At 38.6% G+C, this 20,623-nt stretch overlaps 1 protein-coding gene across 3 annotated transcripts in view; it reads right to left on the bottom strand.

Annotated features, from left to right (window-relative positions):
• osbpl9 (oxysterol binding protein-like 9) overlaps positions 1 to 19,166 on the bottom strand; it is a 29,515-nt gene extending 10,349 nt beyond the window's left edge. The window contains exons 1-9 of one of the 3 annotated variants that reach the window (XM_044044823.1): positions 19,043 to 19,166; positions 17,591 to 17,641; positions 13,556 to 13,634; positions 6,944 to 7,020; positions 3,347 to 3,442; positions 2,690 to 2,737; positions 1,361 to 1,390; positions 1,216 to 1,266; positions 307 to 345 (exon numbers count right to left, since the gene is read on the bottom strand). In XM_044044823.1, coding sequence (XP_043900758.1) covers positions 307 to 345; positions 1,216 to 1,266; positions 1,361 to 1,390; positions 2,690 to 2,737; positions 3,347 to 3,442; positions 6,944 to 7,020; positions 13,556 to 13,634; positions 17,591 to 17,641; positions 19,043 to 19,153 — 582 coding nt within the window. In that variant the 5' untranslated portion in view covers positions 19,154 to 19,166. Of the gene's footprint in view, positions 1 to 306; positions 346 to 1,215; positions 1,267 to 1,360; positions 1,391 to 2,689; positions 2,738 to 3,346; positions 3,443 to 5,770; positions 6,213 to 6,943; positions 7,021 to 13,555; positions 13,635 to 17,590; positions 17,642 to 19,042 lie in introns of those variants that run through there. The other 2 variants (XM_044044824.1, XM_044044825.1) reach the window with 2 other exon arrangements.
• Positions 19,167 to 20,623: the final 1,457 nt, after the last annotated feature.

Raw genomic sequence — 20,623 nt, 5'->3', positions numbered from 1 at the left:
TGAAACAAAGCTTGCGCACACACACACATGTTCACATTTCATATCCTGATACAGAATAGTTCCCCCACCATTGCAAAAAGAATTTAAATCCCAGACGAAATCAGGAATTAGTTCATTAAAAAGGACAGATGTGACAGAGATGAGGAAAAAGAGCTTCAGATAAGGGGATCACTAAGTGAGACAGCATGCACTAAAAAAGATCTGATGTATCTGCTTTTCTTCAGTAGGAATAAACAAAGCCAGAAAAGAAAGTTAGCAGTTTGTTTGATTAAAATTTTTGTCATGGAGCGAGATCGTCAAACTTACTATAAGTCCGTTTGCATGTTGCTGTTCGTTACTTTGGTCCTTAAAATTTTGAGAAGACAATGTTAGACTAGTTGTGTAGGACGGCTCAAGAGTCATTTCATAAAGCATACTGAGCATCTGTGGTGAAGAGAGCAATGACAACCATCTCTCCTTTCACATGTAGGTCATAATGTTCACCAACCTGCCACATGCAGTAATTCTTTCATCACATGGTAAAATACTTCCATTGTTTCTTTTCAGGACTATCAAGCCAATCTGTAATCTGTATTCAGACAGTTCTAATTTTTATAGGCTTTGAGCTTTTGAAAATTTGGTTTGAAATACAATAATGTCCATGCTTTCAGTTGAATAGGTTTATGTCAATAGACATCATGGCCCAAACAAGTGTCCTGTCACTCCTAACCCTGCCAAAACCTGAGTTTTGGCAGGGTTTGGCAAGAAATTCATTAAAAGGTTAAGAAACACAAAGTAGTTACTATAGTGATGTAAACCTATTAGAGACTTAGCAATTGAACATAGTTCTTAATATTTTACTCTGACTGTGGTAGGTAGGTATGTTTTATCCACCTAAATAGTGAACATGTTTCTTTGAATCCTGTTCATAAGTAAATTTTTTACTTATGTAACTGTGTTTTAGTAAAAAAACAAGTCTCACCCAACAACCACATGAATCAGAAGAGGTTGCTCCGCTTCCTTTTAAAGGGTTAAGTGGAACATGTGATGAAACAAATACGGGGCACACCCTCATCAAGCTATCACACCCAGAGAGCAACTGTAAGCAGGGAACTATCCCAGAAGCACACACACACACAGTAACACAGTGCTGATGTGCTCTCACAAGAACAAATGACTATGGTAAAAGGGCAGACCAAGAAACAGAGGTGAAAGAAACATTTATATTGCATTTACCTTGGCAATTTGCAGCAGTACAATGCAGTGCTTGATGGACTCTACCATACTCTGAAAGAGAAACAAACCAAACAGAATTCAGAAACCATCAAGTCAAAGTCAAAGTTAAAAGACAGTAACACAAATGTTTTCAGTTGTGACTTACACAAGTAGTCTCCTTCAAATTTTCAATTTTCTGTGAAAAGAAAAGAGGGCTGTAAAAATCAGCCATTTGAACACAAACACAAGCTTTAAAGGCATACATGCTGGTTCAATCTCATGAACAGCAAGTCCAATGTAAAATGTCAAAAAATAAACAGTAATATGTGTATGCCTGACTTACTGGAAACAAATCAGACAGGAGTACAAAAGGGCTCCGGACATCAAGTTACTTCTATGAGCCATCATGTTGGCAGCCTCATATGCGGCAATATGAATGGAACGAGAGCTGGATTTAATCTGTCAGAGTTCACTACGCACTTTGAATCTATGGAGATTAACTGATATATCGCAACACTTGACAGACTGAGTATATCTGATCCTTATAATTCCCCCGGAGCTGCAGTACTCTGCAGTACTCTGACATCTTCAACTTCCTGTTTAACTTCCCTTCATCTTACTCTAGAAAGTCACTGAAAGTTTACAAGAACCTGGAGGGAAATGGATGATATCTGGCTTTGTGACGAACATTCAACTCAACAGTCTACTGGCTATTACTTTCTGAGTTGGAAATCAGACTACATGGGGCATTCAGTTGAAGGGATGCCTCTTAAACTCTACCACGATTGCCATGGCAGCCCGAATACAGATCCTTCTTTATTCATTTTTAATGGGGAAAAAGTTCTAAAAAAAATTCAAAAGGTTGTTAATAAGCACTGATGGCTGAAATCAGTCAAGAATTGTGGAAGGATTTTGTGCCAAAATGGTAATGAGATTCATAATAATAATAACATAGAATGGAAAACAGTAGTGTGGATTCAGTGTGGGCAATAATTTAATGACAATATATAATGCAATATAACTTAATTTTATTGGAGTGCAGCAGAGGTTCAGTATATTGGTGAATATTGGACAAAGTTATCCCTTTAAATGTCTTACCCCAGATGTCTAAAATGTATCTGTGTTTAACAATTATTTTTTCTTTCTGCCCATATAAAATTCGAAAACGACAATTTACAGGTTGCATTCATTTTCATTAAAAAGCATAAACCACTCATCAATGATCGGACATTTATCATGACACGTCTAGATATTGACTGATTTGAAAATGTTCATCGTGATATCCTTTTGGAGCTCATCATCCAGCGCTATTGTGGATGCTGACTCAGCATTCACACTGGATATTCTGATGTCTTTAAACGGACAAACAGCAGATATTATAGTCTGTACCTCCTGTGTCAGCCTTTTCTCTGCTGTTAGTCATAGCTCTAATGACAGTGAGAACATAGACCAGAAAGCCAGGACACAAGGACAGAGCAGCTCTGCTGGTACTCACTCTGCGTGATTCATCCTCTTTGCAGTCCTTGATCTTCTCATCAAACAGCTGTGTGTGAGAGAAAAGATGTAATGTGAGCCAAAATGAGTCCTGAAAAGAGTAGTGAAATGATAAGGTGAATCTGTACAGATGATGTGGTGGGCAGCAGCAAGCTCTTCTTACCAAGGACACATTAAGATATTCTGCATGAGACAATATTACATTACATTACATTACATTACATGTCATTTAGCAGACGCTTTTATCCAAAGCGACTTACAATGGAATTGAGTACAGTCAGTGAGGGGTGGAATCGAACTTGCGACCATTGCGACCACAATGTTTTTCGCACATAGGGTACCGGTCTTAACCACTGTGCCACTCCACCACAATAAACTGCTGCTTCTTTAAATACATATTTCCTGTTTCATCAAACTACCACAAATCTTGATTTTAAATAACTTCTGCTTTGTTGAAAAAGAGTGAGAGAAAAAAAAACAAGTAAAGGGAAGATCATGATTGAAAACAGAAGCACAAGCATGACAATATGCAATATGATGTTATTAGGAAACTGGATTTCTTTTTTCAAATTGACCATTTCACCTGGATCTTTAGCTAACATTGAATATAAATATAAAAATGATAAGGATGGAAAGGTGTTTCTCCACTGATTCCTACCTTTAATTGGTCAATCAGAATCTGTAGGTAGGCATCAGCTTCAGCAAGCTTCTTATCAAAGTCTTGGACACTTGGAACAAATCCTGTCTCGGCCTCCTGAGGAAAACAAAATACAACTGGGTATCAGTGCAGCCATAATCAAACTCACATTTTCATATTCACATAATCACCATTCCGGGTCATGTATTCACCAATGATCAATAAATGAATGTGTACACCCATTCATTGGCTCATGCCTGTCATTTCATGGCCCTATAGGCATTACAAAACATGGTGAACAGAAATATCAACAGCTCTTCCAGCAACGTACTGTATGAAAGGATATATATGAATATACTATTGTTTAAAGGCCATATGAAAGGCAAGCAGCTATGTCTGTCTGCCTGCGATGACTAAAATGTCAGACTTAAGCAAAACTAAATCGGGGAACTCTATTTGGAAACTGCCATTTCAAATCACAAAAGCTAAAATTCAATTCAATTCTGTTTTATGATCCATTCCAATCTAATATATCTAAAATATAATATTCTTAGGTAATAAAAATGTAAGAGATTTTTACATCACAAACGTTAATATTTAATGGTATCATGTTGTAATGATCCATCATGTCTGAAAAATATAACATGGCAGGAACGAACTGAAGTTTGACTTCTATCAAACTGCAATGCAATATATACTTCACTCAAATTGTTCAACCCTAATTGAGACACAATTAGTATTTCTTTCATTATTTTAGTCCCATTGGAAGCACAAGTCCCTCACACAAGCACCCAGCTTGGCTTGCTGTGACACAACATTTCTGGCAAGAAAAACAAAAAAAGGCAGATAGTTGAACAAACAAAAAAAGACTTCTGGAGCCGGTTAATAGACTAAACACTCAAGAATAGTGACAACACAGTAAGATGTCACGTCACATCAGCCAGATGACTAATAATAACACAGAATACTTCAGTGCAATCAACGGCTACAAAACAGTTATATAATATAAGATGAATGAAAAGCAGAGAGAAATAATTGAAGGGACTGTAGCAGTTGGAAGCCAATAGAAGTAAATCAGACTTTTACTAGACAATATAGACCATATACCAACCATATAGATTATATGTTACCACTGGTTTGGATCTGCTGTGCTGCATAGTCCTGTTGTTCCCTGTGTTTGAAGGCACTTTACTTTCTGCTAAAGACAGTTTCATGAGGATGTGAAGAAAAGCCATTTTCACCAAATACTGTTTGGACCAGCCCCAGCCAGAGCCTGCTAAATTTTAAACTGCAAAATTAAATGCTAGTTTTATAGAGAACAAAGTATAAGATAATCAAGGCTTATGTTAACTGGCCAGACTTCCTCTGAGATCAAAGGTGCTTGTGACTGAAAAACCTAGGTGGCCACATAAGGGCCTGTGCAAACATCTGAAAACAGAAAACAATGTTGAATATTAATTCAGATGTGAATGACTATATGTTGTATCAATGTGTCTAATATGCCCTCACTGGTAATCACTTGTAAATCAGTATATTCTGTGTCCGGTTATTTAAACTTTTTTTTTTTTTAGATATAATTTTTACTTATTATATTCTACAAAAGCAGAATACTGAACAATTAATCATATTTGCACATCCAGTAAAGTATATTTGACAACTTTTAAGCAACTCAGCTTAACAACTTAAGCATTTTATGGCATTTTAGTGAGGATCAAATACCAAGATGTGCACAATCACTACCACGTTTATAGAATAACACACAAACACCTCTTCACATAAATCAATTGAGAACATCAAAAAAGTAAAAAAAAAAGTTGCTTTACAGCAAGCATGTTTGCATTACAGGTTGGAACAATTTGCCAAAGGAAATCGAGGGAAAAAATAAGGCAGTAAAAAGGAAGCCGACACAGTGAAGCAAAACAGGACGGAAATGTCCCTATAATAACTCCAATCATTTCAGTGTCTCAGTGTCTCAACAGAGGGGGAAGTGGTGTCAGCGGACAGAGGAGATGAGTTAGGAGGTGGAAAATCAGAGGCTGGATTATAATCAGACACCACAGCACCACGTCACAGTGATCGTCTCATCACTGTTCCTGAAATATTCCCAGACGACAGCACTTCTAAATCTCCTCATTCCCACCAAACAGACTGTGGACACTTGTATGTACATCGGTGTGACATATTGGGAATTATTTAGAGTGTGTGAACTCTGACACATAAACAATTACCATACCAACCCACCCAACCACAGCAGATCAAACAAACGGCACTGCTCTTACAACTTCCCCCCCTCCCCATCATATGTATTTGTCTTTCCACACACCATGACCCACTCTAAAACTGCAGATGCCCCCGCAGCGCACTGCAGACCTTTACTTCCTCTGGCTATGGTGCAGTGGTGTCTGTGTTTGTGTGAGTGTGTGTGCGTATGTGTGTTTTACTTACAGGGTGCGTTTCTCCAATGGACATGCTGCGTTAAACCTTGAAAATCTTTCCCGTCAGGTCATGTAGCCTGACACAAGATAGTTTCTCTCTTTTCCCTGCCTCTGTTATTCTGTTTTTATCCTGTTTTTAGCTCTGGCAAAGTTAGCGTTCCCTCTCCCTCCTCCCCACCTCCTCCCCCACACAAAAACAGAAGACAGTCTCCTCCTCTTACTCCCCACTGCAGTCTGCTAATATAAACCACAGCAGCCGTCAGACTGTGTGTTAGCTGGATAGTCAGTCTGGCTACAACATATCCTTCGGCAGTAGTTATCAGCTAAGCGTTTGGTATGAGGCAGACGGAGCCGAGTTAATCCAGGACTCTCCCCTGACAGGAAAGCTTCACTTCCTCTCATGAAGGCAGAACAGAAAACACACAAAGCAGCGGCAGCAACTGTGGAGAGGGACAAGCACTGAAGAGCGACACCGATTGGCTGTGGCAGTTGATTGGCTACAGCTGGGTCACATGGTGCTATGACAGCATAAGCTTTCTAAAAGTGAATACATTTGAGTGTGTATGTGAGTTTGTCCACGAAGCAAGTCCAGGCAGGCACACGTAGCACAACAGGAGGATTTGCCACAGTGGGAGGAAGGACAGAACAAGGAGGAGGAGGGAGGAAATTAAAAGGCTGGTCATAAGAGAGATGAGGAGGAACTTGGTGGGAAATACTGCATGTAGCTGATGATGTAAGCGGACAAGGAAAAAGGTTTGGTTTCAGAAAATAAATTTGGTCAGGGAAAATGGGCAGGAGAAGCAGGAAAGAGAAGTGACTACACAACAGAAGGACAAACAGCAAATAAGCCACCAAACAGCCTTCAGGAATAAACTTTTGAGTTTAAATTTGCTGCTGACACTTGAGTTTGTCACATGGGTATTATGGTATTGCATAGTAAGTAATTTATTGGATAAGCAAATGTATGTAACCCAAGGATCTATAAAAATCCCAATGTCAAAGTTCGGGATTAAAATTTATTTTAAAAAGTATTTTTGTCTACACATATAAAGTAATATTCACTTCACCTTCTGCAAGAACATCATATTTGCTTAAGGAGCCTCAAAGCAAAACATTTCCTTGTAAATATACTGAATAAATTAACCATTCACACACACACATATATGCAAATAAGGTTACATACTCGAAGTTGGAGGGTGTGACGGAGGATGGTTCCCTCTAAGGCATGGATCCACTTCTCCCGCTCATCTGCATCACGAGCTGAAGATGGAAAAACACCCAGTGAGCCAATGTTTCCATACAGATGGCATCAGGACATTAGTTTTGTGTTACAATGACATTTTAACACAGAAGTGAAATGATATGACAAGTGGTGACGCAGTCAGGGAAACCCCGTATTGGTTAAATGAAGCAATTTATTTTGTTTTTTAAATCCAAAATGACATATTTTACCCATCTTCATGGAAGTTAACATCACTAATAACTAACAAACAATTTGCTCTGTAGCTTCAGTAAACAACACTGATTGAAACCATGAGACGGAAAATAGGGAATCTGATGGCAAGATATCACAAACTTGATAGTCAGTCTAACACAGTCTGGTAACTGGTAATATCACACTAGTAGATCCATTAACCAGCAATATCCATATTTCCACATATTCTACTGCCATAAATGGAGAAATAAACATCCCACAACACGATTCAGTTAAAATGCTGCCACTTCTTTTTATTAAAGAACTTCACAAACAAATTCACACTTGGCTGTTTAGATTTTTTTCTTCTTTAAGTTTATAATATTTGCACACAACTGACATGATTACTGCAGCGTGGCAGATATGAGCAGCCCTCACTCACATTCTGGTCACATGATGGTCATGGTTCATGTCTCTGTAAAACATGTTGCCTGTGCTCAGTGAAGCATTCACATGATGGGTGACCCATCACAGGGCCCACTAACATATACAACACACACAAAAGGCACTTGAACTCTTTATTGTCCTTTGCCATGATTCCCTCTGATCAGACTTCATTTTTGAAATTAAAGTTGCTCTTATATATTATCAAATGAGTTTAACTCATACAACACGTTTATGTGATGCTAAAGCATCTCTTGAATAAACCTGGTATAATAGACATTTTTCACAGCAGATATCTTTCAACATGGAATAGTTTGACAAACACGGGTTTGCATAAAACCATGTTTTACCATTGAAGTGTTACTTAGGGTTCCAATCCAATTTTAAGCTTGTGTAAGTCTATGTGTCACTAAATACTTGACACTTTAACCCGTAGGAGCAGTTTCTTCCTGAAATACGTTACTTTAAAACTGCATACTCGTTTCCCATATTGTCTAGACGTGTTCCGTTAAACGACTGAGAAATAATTATACTGTATGGTCATTGTCGCGTTGTTAAAACAACAAATCTAATGGTGGCCCAAGACTTTTACATAGCACCGTAGCTTCACCTCTGCAGATAGTGTGAACCAAAGTAAAAAAAAAAAGTGAAAAAAAGATGTCATCGAATGTGCAAGCGAACTATATCCTGCGTAAGAGTCATTTTTCATTGAATTTGAAACATGACTGTGCAGCAGATGAATGGCTGTGCCAGCAGAGAGGCTACGGCAGAAAAGCTTTTAAGACATTAAAAGGCATCCGAGGCTCAGGTCAATCCACTCAGGCAGTGCTTCACTTTTCCCCTCAGCCAGACTCTTCAGAGGAACACATTACTGTGGCTAATGTTGTTTAGCTCCGTTCACATGAGAGAGGTAGTGTTAGTTCTGCTATTCAACACAGAACAAACACCAACTGTATGAACTGTGTCACAAATCCAATATTTGTTCAACTCTGTAGCGCAAATCCACCTGACAGTTTCCATTCTCTACAAGTGAGGAGTTAGTCAGTTAGCCTGTGGGACAATCACATGGAGGACACATCATGTCAAAATGGACCTCCACTCTTTTCAATCAGCAAGTTACTTCTCTTTAAAAAAACAACTGTCACTCGGGGACAATCCAATCCAAAAGGCATTCACAGTCAACAAAAGACAAAACAAACAAAACAAATAAATGAACAAACCGTTTGCACTTCATGTAGCACCTGGACATATATAAAAGGTCTATCTAAAAGAGGCAACCAATGTAAACTAGAGAGGTTAAACTCGGTCAAGCATGGTGCAGAGCATAGAGAGGAAATGAGAAGTAGGTGGTTGTTACTAGTAGTGAACTAGTAGTGAAAGTGGACAGATGACTTTAAAGCTATTTGACCACTGTGTTATATTGTAATCAACTGGTGTAACTCAGAATTTGATAGTCATGGAACAAGTGGTGCTGTCAAGACCACACTGCGACCAAGTCATTATCAAGAGCAGAGTGTACTGAGACCAAGACCATGACTTTTAGGGACTAAGGCCAAGACCAATCCACTATATACACAGTAGTATAAACAATGAGGCTCTATTTTACAGATAAAAAGTAAACATGTATCAACTACAAATAAGAGCAGCGCAGAAAAAAATTACAAACTCAACATATGAATTTCAGTTAGCTCACTTTGCATTTTATGAATTAATAAAAATAAACAATTAGAATGAATATAAATCTTTTGTACTCTGTGACAGGTCAATGGTGCATTCAGCCTAACTGCAACACTTTGGGCTGCATTTCAAAGAATTTATACAACATTAATATTTTATTCGTTAAACAATTTTCAGTGCTCACCACACTAAAAAAAGTGAGGAAGTACTACCTGGTGTGTAGTTGTTGCCATGTGTTTTCCTTCAGATGTTGTTACACAAACTGTTAGTGGTTTAGGAAAGCAAACTTCATAAAAGGATTTGGCGACATGTCTGCTCCTTGTACCCATGAACCTTAACTTAACTGCGTGTGACAGGACAGGGAGGGGAAGTAGCTGTTCTTGGTGACAAATCATTCCAACTACTTATGTTATTGACTGCATTTGAAGTTTTCCATCCAATCACAATAATGATGCGCACAAATAAATCAGTTGTGGCCTTGATTAAAATTCCTTAGATTAAAAACCAAGATTGAGAGAAAGCCGAGCAAAAATGTTTCAGTCAGAACTAGAACACTATAGGGAACAAAGACTTCTAAGAAAATCAAGGAGAAATTGAGAAAGTTTGAAGATATCAGAATACTCCATGTCTTTCCTTGTAATGAAAGAGAAATTATTCATAGTGACAAAACAATTTTCCTGATTCTGAAACGTACTGGTCCTTAAAAGTAGTGGTTTATTGGGCTTGTCACATGCTGTTTTGTGTCTATTATGAAATTTAATAGAGGAACACAAGTCCAAAGTTTCACCAAGTTTAACTCAGTGTACATGCCTCATGGTCCAGGTACTAAATAGTCTCAACTAAAGGTGGGTCATATGACAGTGATCGTAATCTAAGAAATGTTCATAGTTTACTTTTTAAGCAAAGTATAGAGAGTATGACATATTACTGCATTTAGTCTACTATCATCATACTATCGTTAACAAACCAACAGAATGAGCACCTACGGTTATGTTGATTAGACAAATTATATAAAGGGTCTCGTTCAGGCATTACCTCATTCACATTCATTATTTGTTGAATTATAGATTTCAGGAATTCAATCAGGGTTACTGTGGCTGTAGCATTACAACACATGTCTATATTCGATGCCAAAGGTTGACTGTGTTGAATATATGAGAGCTAGATGTACATAAATGTGAATCTCATAAAGATACCACAGCCAGACAAACTACAGATAAAACTAAAACGTTTTCTAGCAAAACAAAGTCTTACCATCTCAGTTATCAGTTATAATGATGCTCCTCCCTTTTCCAAAAGACCTCCGTCAATTATTTATCCCACCGCTATTATCCCTGTTCCTTCCATTGACTGACAAGCTGATGAAACACTGCAGCACATATTCCAGTGGGAGGTCACAAGATCTGATGCTCCTAACTGCTACCTGTCAATACTGTGACACTGCACCTACCAAAAGAGCTGTGGAGAAATTACAATAAATGTAGGAGGTCAATTTAGTGGTGTTGCATTGGTGGTAGTATTAGTAGCTGTTCAGTATTTAGCTCATTTGAACTATAATTTAGCTGAAAATAATTGACTGTAGCAAAGGTGATCATTTGGCTATGTGGGGACTGTGACCCATACTGATTTCAACAGGAAGGACTCTTGATAAGAGACATGTCTCTCATCCAGGCTGACAGGGAGGGAGAGGAGAGATTGATAGCTAATGTAGACAAGAAGGGGTGAGGAGAAGCACAGAGGGTAAAGAGGAAAAGGGGAAGCGGAGGGGCTCTCAGGCAACTCTGATGCACTGTCAGGGGAAGAAGGCTGTTAAATAATGAATGCATCTCTAAATAGAAAGACAGTACAGAGCTGCACTAACAGAGACAATGGGCAGCCGGCTCAGAAATACACTGCAACCTGTGACATGAACCAACCTTTAAGAACAAGTGTCTTCACGAATTATCATTTATACATGACACAAAACACAACTTGGTCATTGGAAATTTAAACACATGGTAAATGGTATCAGTTTATCAATTTGCCCATTTTACCATAATATCCAGTTTCCTCAAAATGAGGCAGGTAAAGTCAATACAGTTATGATGTCATATGGTTATGGGAGGCTAAGAAAATTGACTATAACTTCTGTGTTGCCAGATTTTTATATGATGCCGTATAACCCCTAAAAATCAAGGATTAGTGGACCTCAAAAAGTGGAAAATGAAGAGGTTACAGGGGAGTCAGAGTTATGGCATCAGGGAGAATATTTGTTTGCTTGTTGATAAGTTCGTAGTGTTCAGTGAAAAACAAGTGTGCTGTGTTTTTTATATATTTTGTACATCATGTGAAGATGCATCTGAGCGAGAAACCCGGAAGAGTGGCTGTATAATATGCTCACATAACAATCATTTTACAACAACAGAGAAATGTACTCAGGCTCGTCAACGTGTATCCAGAAACTCATGTTCACATATTTACGTAACATATTCAGTGTCATCTTTTCTCTTTGGGTCCTCTGGGTATCTGGAGAGGATGTGTGACATTTGATTAATTTGTGCCAGGGTTGACACAGGTTCAATGTGTTCTGAGCAACAATATGCTGTTATCCAAAAGAACAGCATACATTTACCTGTCATACATTAAAAAAACATTTACTTATCTTTTTGAATTCTAATCTCATGATTTCAATCATATTACTCCACACTTTGTGCATAATGTGTTGTCTCATTGCTTAAAAAAAACAAAACAAACCCTGGCTGACACAATTTTTGTTATTGACTGTATTAAATAAGGTTTTTAAGTAATGCTCTCAAACTTGGACTCGCTAATTCAAACAGCCTTTGCGTGATGTTCTCCTGCTCTGTCACTCATGTACTTGTTTCCAAGTAATTCATTCAATATCTAACCAACAACATTACTGTTACCATCGCTATTAAAATCTGAGTAGAATTATCACCTACAGAGGGGAAAAACAGCTAATCCTGTGACAAACAAAAATGCTTTTCTTAACAATTCAGTCAGTACAAATATTTAACTAAAACAGGACACATACATTCTCAATCCCTAACACTTCATGGCTGGCTGACTGCCACCAAACAGTCTACTCACATAGCTCTGAACTGTCCTTGAACCACCATAACAAACCAATTCACCCGAGTGTTTCAAAGCATACTGCTCCACCCTGACTGTACATCCCAGAAGGCAAACAAACACTGCCTGCTTTCGATCCTTTCGTTCTGGACTGGCATGCATGCAGACCATTGACGTGCATGGTTTTCTCCTTACCCTTGCGTTTGTAGAACCACAGCATACAGCTTCGGAATACAGACATGGGAGTGGGCATGGAGGAGGTGTGTGGGGTGGGGGGCCCATGGACTGTGGATGGTGACCCTCAAGAACGAGGTAAATGGCAGGTGCTGGTGGTGAAGTGTGAGGGGTGTTGTCAAAATAGAAACCAGTGAACAGATGGGACAGATAAAAGAAAGGTGGAAGCGATTACTTTAAGACCTGGTGGCGTGATGGAGTAAAAAGAGGATGTCTGTGGTGTGCTGGACTGGACCCAGTCAAAAAGGAGGGAAGGGCTGGCAGGACGGGAGGGGGCGATGCTGTAGCTTGGAGCCAATCCTGTCCCTACAGAGTGACTGGTTGTCAGAGAGTGAGCGGAGTGAGCGATGAACCAAAGGATGAACTGAAGAAGCAACAAGAAGAGACCTGAGCTCAGCTTCCAGCTCAGCAGTATTTCCCTTATTATTCCCAAGGCTTGACTGCACACAAGCAGCAATATTCCTCCTCAGCCACAGACGAGAGTAAAAAAAAGCCTTACTTGCTTGTTCTGTTCTAGAGGAATCTGTCTAGCTTGCAGTGGAACAAATCTTGTTTATCAATAGAAAGACATGTCAGTCCAACTTCTCTGAGCTTGGAGTGGTTCCATGGGATGAAAGAAAAGCCGAGAATGCGCACCGCATGCTTTGACATTGTGTAAATGCCTGTGTGCATGTTTCCTGCTGTTAGAGCAGACCAATCCAAGTCTTTAAAGGTGGGGAAGGAAAAACGCACGAGAGTGAGTGAGTGTGTGTGTGAGAGAGAGAGAGAGGGAGCCAAAGCAAGAGAGAGAGAGAGAGTGCTGAGAGGAATGGATTCAAAGAGATCACAGAGAATCAAAGCCAGTGACGACAACGCGGAAGAGGGGTGTGGAATAAAGAGAATCAAAGCCAGTGATGACAACACGGAAGAGGGGTGTGGAATAAAGGGAGCAAAATTAAAAGGGGAACACCTAACCTTGGAAATGGAAAGTCTTCTGGTCCACAGTGATGGTGAATGTGCTGTCGTCCTCGTCATCAATGCCGATCACAGCTCCCTAGAGAGAGAGAGGAGACAGAGGGAGGGAGAGGGAGAGAGTACACGTCATACTCCACTTTTCATTTCTGTCCTCATGCCGTCCACATTTTCCTGCAGCCTCCTGAATGAGTCTCCTTTGTAAATTACCCATGGTCCATCTCAGCACCTCTCTTTCTCTCCTTCAAAAGCATCATATCCTTTTGTCATATCACTTTCTCAGAATCCATTTGTTTCCTGCTCACACACACATATACAAGTGCAGCATTATGGAACATGGCCAGAAAAGAAAGGGAGAAGGAGGAGGAGAAGTGCAGGGAAGGGTGGAGGGAGACAGACACAAGGGACCAGCAGCTCACAGCCAACTGCAGAGAAATGGCCTGCTGGCTGGCCGGGGCACTTGCTCCTAGCAACAGAAACAGGGCGTGTGACTCAGAGCTTACTTTTACACCCAAACCTACAAATAATAAAAATCACATGACATCACCACATAAGCTGGATTCTCTACGGCTGCATACTGGCAAGAATCATATCCCAATACAGGGGTGATGATGATACCCATGCTGATAGCCATATGTAATATGTAATAAGCCTGCTGCCATCTAGTGGTTGGAGGCTTAAATACAAAGCAAAATCAATGTGAAATGAAAAATCCACTGTCAAGAATCATGCCATGAAACATCGCAATATGTTTGTGTATCAATACTTTCTGCATAGTATATTCAATAATATACAGATGTCTTTAAAATCAACATGCTCAAATTTAAGATATTGTTTAAAAGATGTGCAAATTGACAGTAGAAACTGCAGCAGTGAGCAGGATTCAGTGTCACATGACCTCTCGCTAGCAACCTCCTTGCCACACAAGGTTATGCTAATTGTGAGAAAACATGGGAGACATCAGCCCCCGCAGCTAAGTTTTTGAATTGTTTTATTATTTGCTCTTGTTGTATGCTGCACAGTTTACATTCTTCTACACTGTAGTTCAACTATATGTCTATGATTTTTTACCTGAATGTTAAAATTGAAAGAAAATAAGAGTTGTTTTCCTTAAACAACAAAAACAAAACAAAGTAACAGTGAGTTTTTATTGTAATTGCATTATTCAATCAAATATTAACTTCCAGTAGATTGGCCACTTCATGGTTGATTTTCCAGCTCCGCCTGAACATAGTATAGGGTGATTTATTTTTGCTGAAGAAAAGGTATGGCCCTTCTGTGGCAGAGAGCCAGCAAAAGCTTTTTTTCTGAATCAAAATAAAGTGTGTGGATATGTCACCATGAACAGGAATTAAATAATTAAAATATTTGTCACAAATCAAGTATTTCAAACAGGACTAAGCATGTCTGGGTGAGCAGGAACAGAGAGTCATGGGAAAGGTATAAGACAGGGATCAGGGATTGTTAAATGCAATTGAAAAGCAAACAAACACACTGAATATGACTTCATTAAAACATTCTCAACCAAGCATACAAGTAAAAAATTTGGTTTAACAATTTCTTTCTTCTGTTGAGTAATCCATGTCAAAAAGATCCAAACAAACAATTTGTCATACCATCTGTAGTACATTACAGTGTATCACAATCATTGAGCCCAAACGAAAACCTTTGACCAATGATAACGTGACCATAGATAACAACAGATCCTCTTTTCAGGTACTTTCAGGGACATACTTCCTCCCTCAATGAGATCAGAGTTGTGAGGTGGTAAAAAAAAATCACCTTTCACTGTACCTGTTAAATCTCAAGAGAAACTCATGTCATTCTTATGGAATGCCATGAGTGCACACACGTCAGAGTTTTAGCATGCACAGGTATAGATACAACTGACAGGACTTGACGTAAATGTGCCTTAACTGGCTCTAAGGACCTTAAAATAAGGCACTCATTCTTAATTTCATGAGAAGGGTTTCATCAGCGCTGTTGAGCAATTCACTGTTAGAATAAAAACGAACCAGAGAAGCTCTCAAATCCTAAAAGCAGACAACTGCAACAAAACACTGACTCGCCACACAAATACCTCAGCAGAGAAAGAGAAGTGATATTTTTGAGTACTTTACAGTTCCTTAAAAACTACTGGAAAAGCTAGATCAATTGTTTCCCTTTTGTTCCATTTGCTGTAGACTCAAGAGACAAGTTTACATTTCAGCTCTTTGAGCTTTCCTTGTAATTTCATCTACAATGTTTGGTTGCCTAACCCTTGATGGCAATAAGTGCGATTCTGGACATTCACCACAACCTCTTTCAGTTCTAGTTAGCGTTGGTCTCACTTGAGCCTCCTCTTCAGAGGGTGAAATGCTGTATTCTGTTTTCTTGGCCCATCTAAAGCCTTTAGTTGTGCTACTGACAGTGTAAGCAGTAAGCCTGAATGTTTCCATTTAGCAGAAACAAATATTTCTGTGGATATCTAAATTCCTTCTGCTATTACTGAGCTAACTCCAGAAGTAGCCATGACACCAGTTTCCCATTGCTTACCAGTGGAGGCTAGTGTTCTTGATCACAAGCAGATCATGGGGTCTTTGCATCACTTTTGTTGTCCCAGAGCTTTTACAGATCATCTCTATATTTGTTTGGAAATTCCATTCTGGCCTTCTGATTCTTACTGCATGCCAGAGTCTGGCCTCTATGTTCTAGTCACAGACTGTAATTTTGAGGTTTTTCCAGTCTCACGATATTTGTAATCATCATGTGCTGATGTTGTTGTTGTCTGTTTACCTGTTTGATGTCTGTTGCTTATTACAGCAGTGGTGTTCTATTTTATATTAACATTTTAAATTGTTGAGTGGGTACCTGTGGATACCTAGGTTTTCACATTTCACATTCAATATTTTTCTGATATTTTATGGACCAAACAAGTACTTCATTAATCGAGAAAATAATTGAAAGATTTGTCAATTTATGAAAATAATATGAAACTCGCTGGATCGGATACCAGAAAGGTAAAAATGAAAAATCCAAAAATCTTAAATGCACAGACTGTAAAAATTAAATTAAAATCAGCATGTTGTGGGCTTCTCATTTAGTCTTTATGGGAGAATATTTGTTACGCAGTCGGATAATTACGTCTTTGATATAGCTTGGTGGTAAATGCATTAGCACAAATGTGTTGTGTGTAAATTAGGACTCCTGTCTTATATTCATCTATTTATCTTATAACTTTAAGTCTATTGTATACAGTGATGAAACAATTACTCGATTCATTGATTATTATTGACTATTTTGATAATCGATTCATCAGTTTGAGGGTATTAAAACAAGTTCCAAGTTTTTCAGCTTCTAAAACGTGAATATTTTCTGGTTTCTTTGTTCCATATCACAAAGAAGTCATGAAAATGTGATCATTTTGGTTTGTGGACAAAACAAGACAGAGAACATGATCATGTCAGGGTTTGGGAAACACTGATCAATATTTTTCAACATTTTATGGATCAAAGAAATTATTAAAATAATTGTTACAGCTCTAATTGAACACAACAAAAATGGTGTTGTTTTGCCTTTCTGAGCCATTGTTCTTTAGGTCAGATCATCTGACCTCATTCATATTTCCTTTATTTTTTCATGTATGTAAAACCGATTGCATTAGGAATCTGAAATAGGACAACTGCTGCCACCTAGTGGACAATGCACATCTGAAAACATATTCCTTACATTACCATAGCTAAACCAGTGCAGTAAAAGAGCTGTAAACATGGCTGCAGATTACAGTTCCATTACTAAATGTATCCTTCCTGCAAATGATTAAAGCTACACCATACAGCCTATAGACAAACCTATAGGCTCTCAAGACTGCACTGTTAAAGTAAATCTCATCAGAAAGTCATTCAAGGGGTGTGTTGTACTGCTCACTGGAAAACACTGTGTAGAACAGTAATCCAATTATCTGGAAAAGTAGGCAAGAGACTGAGCCAAACATGCAGACAATGCACCTCATTTATCATATGTAAGCACTAGGACAGCCCAAGGATTTGAAAATCTTACCCTGAGTCGTACACAGCCTCTTCTGGATCCTCGCATCATTTTGTCCTTCGACTGTGAACCAACAACAAAAAAGTAGTGAGTACAGAGTAGAGCAAAGGTAAACTGTACTTACTCAAAGTTTTGCAAAAACCTGGACAAGGAAGTGAATAAGGATGTTATTCTTTGGCTGACGATAGTTTGTTTTTTTAGTGTTAATCAATCTACAATGCACTACTGAATGCTCACTGAAGATAAATAAATTAGGGTATTGGAATGACTTGAGTAATTTTATCTTTAGACAGTCAGAATATAGTTATAGTAATTATAACTATGCCATGCTTACACAAGAAAGAATGGATACTCAACTTTAAAAACTGCTTTCTTTCACAGACTCCAGACACCTCCAAAACTCACTTCCCCCTCTTAACTTCAATCTAAACCAGTGATTGTACCCATTTGCTTGCTAGTAATTACATTCCAAGTTGTAATATTCTTTCCTGCCTTTAAAGAGAAACAAAATGTTTTGGCAATGAAAAATTACAATACAGGACTCTTGAATTAACCTATGTGTAAAGCAGCAAACCCTTTACATTGAAAAGCTAAAACCTTATTATTCATGTTGCGTTTTAGCACAAAACCAGAGACTAAATGAAACTGATCCTAGACTTGCATTCATTTATACACATTGATTGGTTTTTGGCCACTAAGTTGGTGTTCAGTTGGGATCCTTAATGTTGTATTGGTGCCTTTATTTCCCTCACCAATTACTATTAAAAATGAAGCCATTTATTTCAGTCATTGTTGAGGATAGTATCTGGCAGATACTATCCTCAACTATCTGCTAAGCTGAATATACTTTACAGTGGATTTAATTACGAACAAGTGACTACAGCACACGTAAACAAAAAGAGAGATGCGCGGTGAACTCAGATAACTTTGCTTATCTTCGGCACAACTTATTTGTGTTAACAGTAACTGTCTCTTGACTGCTCTACTATCGACTTTACTTATCAGAGCAACGATTCAATGAACCAAAATCCAAACTCTTATGTGAGGTCTTGCTAGCTTTTCAGCTAGCATTCCAATAACCCACCTGGTATTAATGACAGCTAGATAACACATGTAGCCTCGACGACGTCGAGAGTCACACCTACTTTATATTTAATGTCGTGAACTATACGCAACAATATTTGTGTCATTTATTGCTTTTAGCTTAGCAAGCTAACATTCGCGGAAGTAAAGAGCGAACGGTAAAACTCGATTGGCTGATTGCCGTGAAAGGAGCATTGCTATTTGTTATCGGTCAGATCCGTCACCAAGAAAGCCCGCCTCATTTTGCCAGCTGAGACTCCCAACTCCTGACAAACACAAGGCCTTGCTCCCACTCGGTTTTGACAAGCAGCGGCAGCTTAGACCTTCTGTAACCGCCTGAGCGGGCCATTCCGCGGCTGAAAACCGAGGTAATTCACGTACCGTGTAGTATGAGAGCAAGCCGGCATTATAGTCCAAAACAAACCAACGGTACTGCCACCCTTTCATGACGTTAGTCCACTTGCTGAGCGGCCCCTCCATGATGGACGCCATCTTTACAATTGGCTACGGTTTGGGAGGAGTCGGAAATTGTGTCACAGCCCCGGTGCTGCTGCTGCTGATGATGATGATGAAGAGGCGGATGAAAGGATGACTGTCTGGCTTCCACAATATCAAATCAACCATGTATAATTTAAGATAGAACCACATCCATAAAACCACATTTATTTTACACAATTATTCATAGCCTTTTACAAGAGAATGGGGCAGTTTATTGATTTATCTGATGCAAAACACAAGAAACTTCACTTGTCACATTGTTTGACATTTTTTGGCAGCCCCTCTGGCCCTATTCATGAACAACAACAATACTAATACTATTAATAATAATATCATCGATAATAATAATAATAATAACAACTCGTTTAATTACAATTACAGTGTGAGGACAATTACAAGGTCCTCACGCTTAGTGTGTTTTGACCCAGAATGGGCCCCTTGCCAACCCACATGCATGTCAGGGTGTGAAGGGACAGCAATAAAATGTTAGTCCCACAATGGGTTAATTAACTGTTTACAAATTTACAATGGCCACTGCATGGCCCTAGAGAGAGACCACCAATAATTTGTTATGTCCGAGTCTAGCAAATGTAGATCACACCCTTAAACCATCATGTTAATGAGACGTATTGGCCCGGTTGGCCCTAAATAAGAAGGTGAAAAAGAATGGACAGGGCGGAGGCCTGCTGCTTTTGATGTGCACGAGTTTGGCAAGTTTTCATGTATGGCAAGGTTCTCACATGGAGGAAGTGAAAGAAAAAGAACAGGGCAGATTCAATAGGGCACCAGTCAGTGCTTGAGCCCTTATTATCATTATAATAATAATAATAATAACAATAATAATAACAATAATAATAATAATTGGGTGTATGTACCAATGTTCATTCAAATTACTTAATTTGAAAATGTAGCATAACGTCTTGCAACTCAGTACACCTAAATAATAAGCAGCTCAGTTAATATATAATTATTTATATTACATTTCAATCCAGGAAATATTTATCATTTAAATTTTATTTATACCTGATTTAAAGACAACGCCAATTCATTTTAGATGTGTAAGCATTTTGTTGACTCCTCACCACGAACTCTACAAAGTGAAAGGCCGATGTGGTAACTGTGCTCTCAGAAGTCAAAACAAATGAGTATTCATCAAATGGATTAAAGCAGCTCAACAACTAAAATCAAAACAGTATTCATCAATATCTTTATTATTTACAATAGGCTTAACACTGATAAGCAGAACTTCACAGTAATATAACGTGAGCTTTAAATTAAAAAACAAAAACACAAAATATATATTTTGTAGGATAAAAAATTTACGTTAACATCTCTGCCATTTGCATCCCTGTTTAGATTCACATCTTCCAATATGGTGTGTGTGTGTGGATTTACATTGCACTTGTAGAACTGAAGAAGTGGCCTTTGGTATAATGATGTGTACACACGCTCTCCAGAGCTGCT

This window comes from Solea senegalensis, linkage group LG14 (assembly GCF_019176455.1).
Source record: "Solea senegalensis isolate Sse05_10M linkage group LG14, IFAPA_SoseM_1, whole genome shotgun sequence".
NCBI lineage: Eukaryota > Metazoa > Chordata > Actinopteri > Pleuronectiformes > Soleidae > Solea > Solea senegalensis.
The sequence above is the reverse complement of the archived record's forward strand: the minus strand, read 5'-3'. Positions and strand labels throughout refer to the sequence as shown.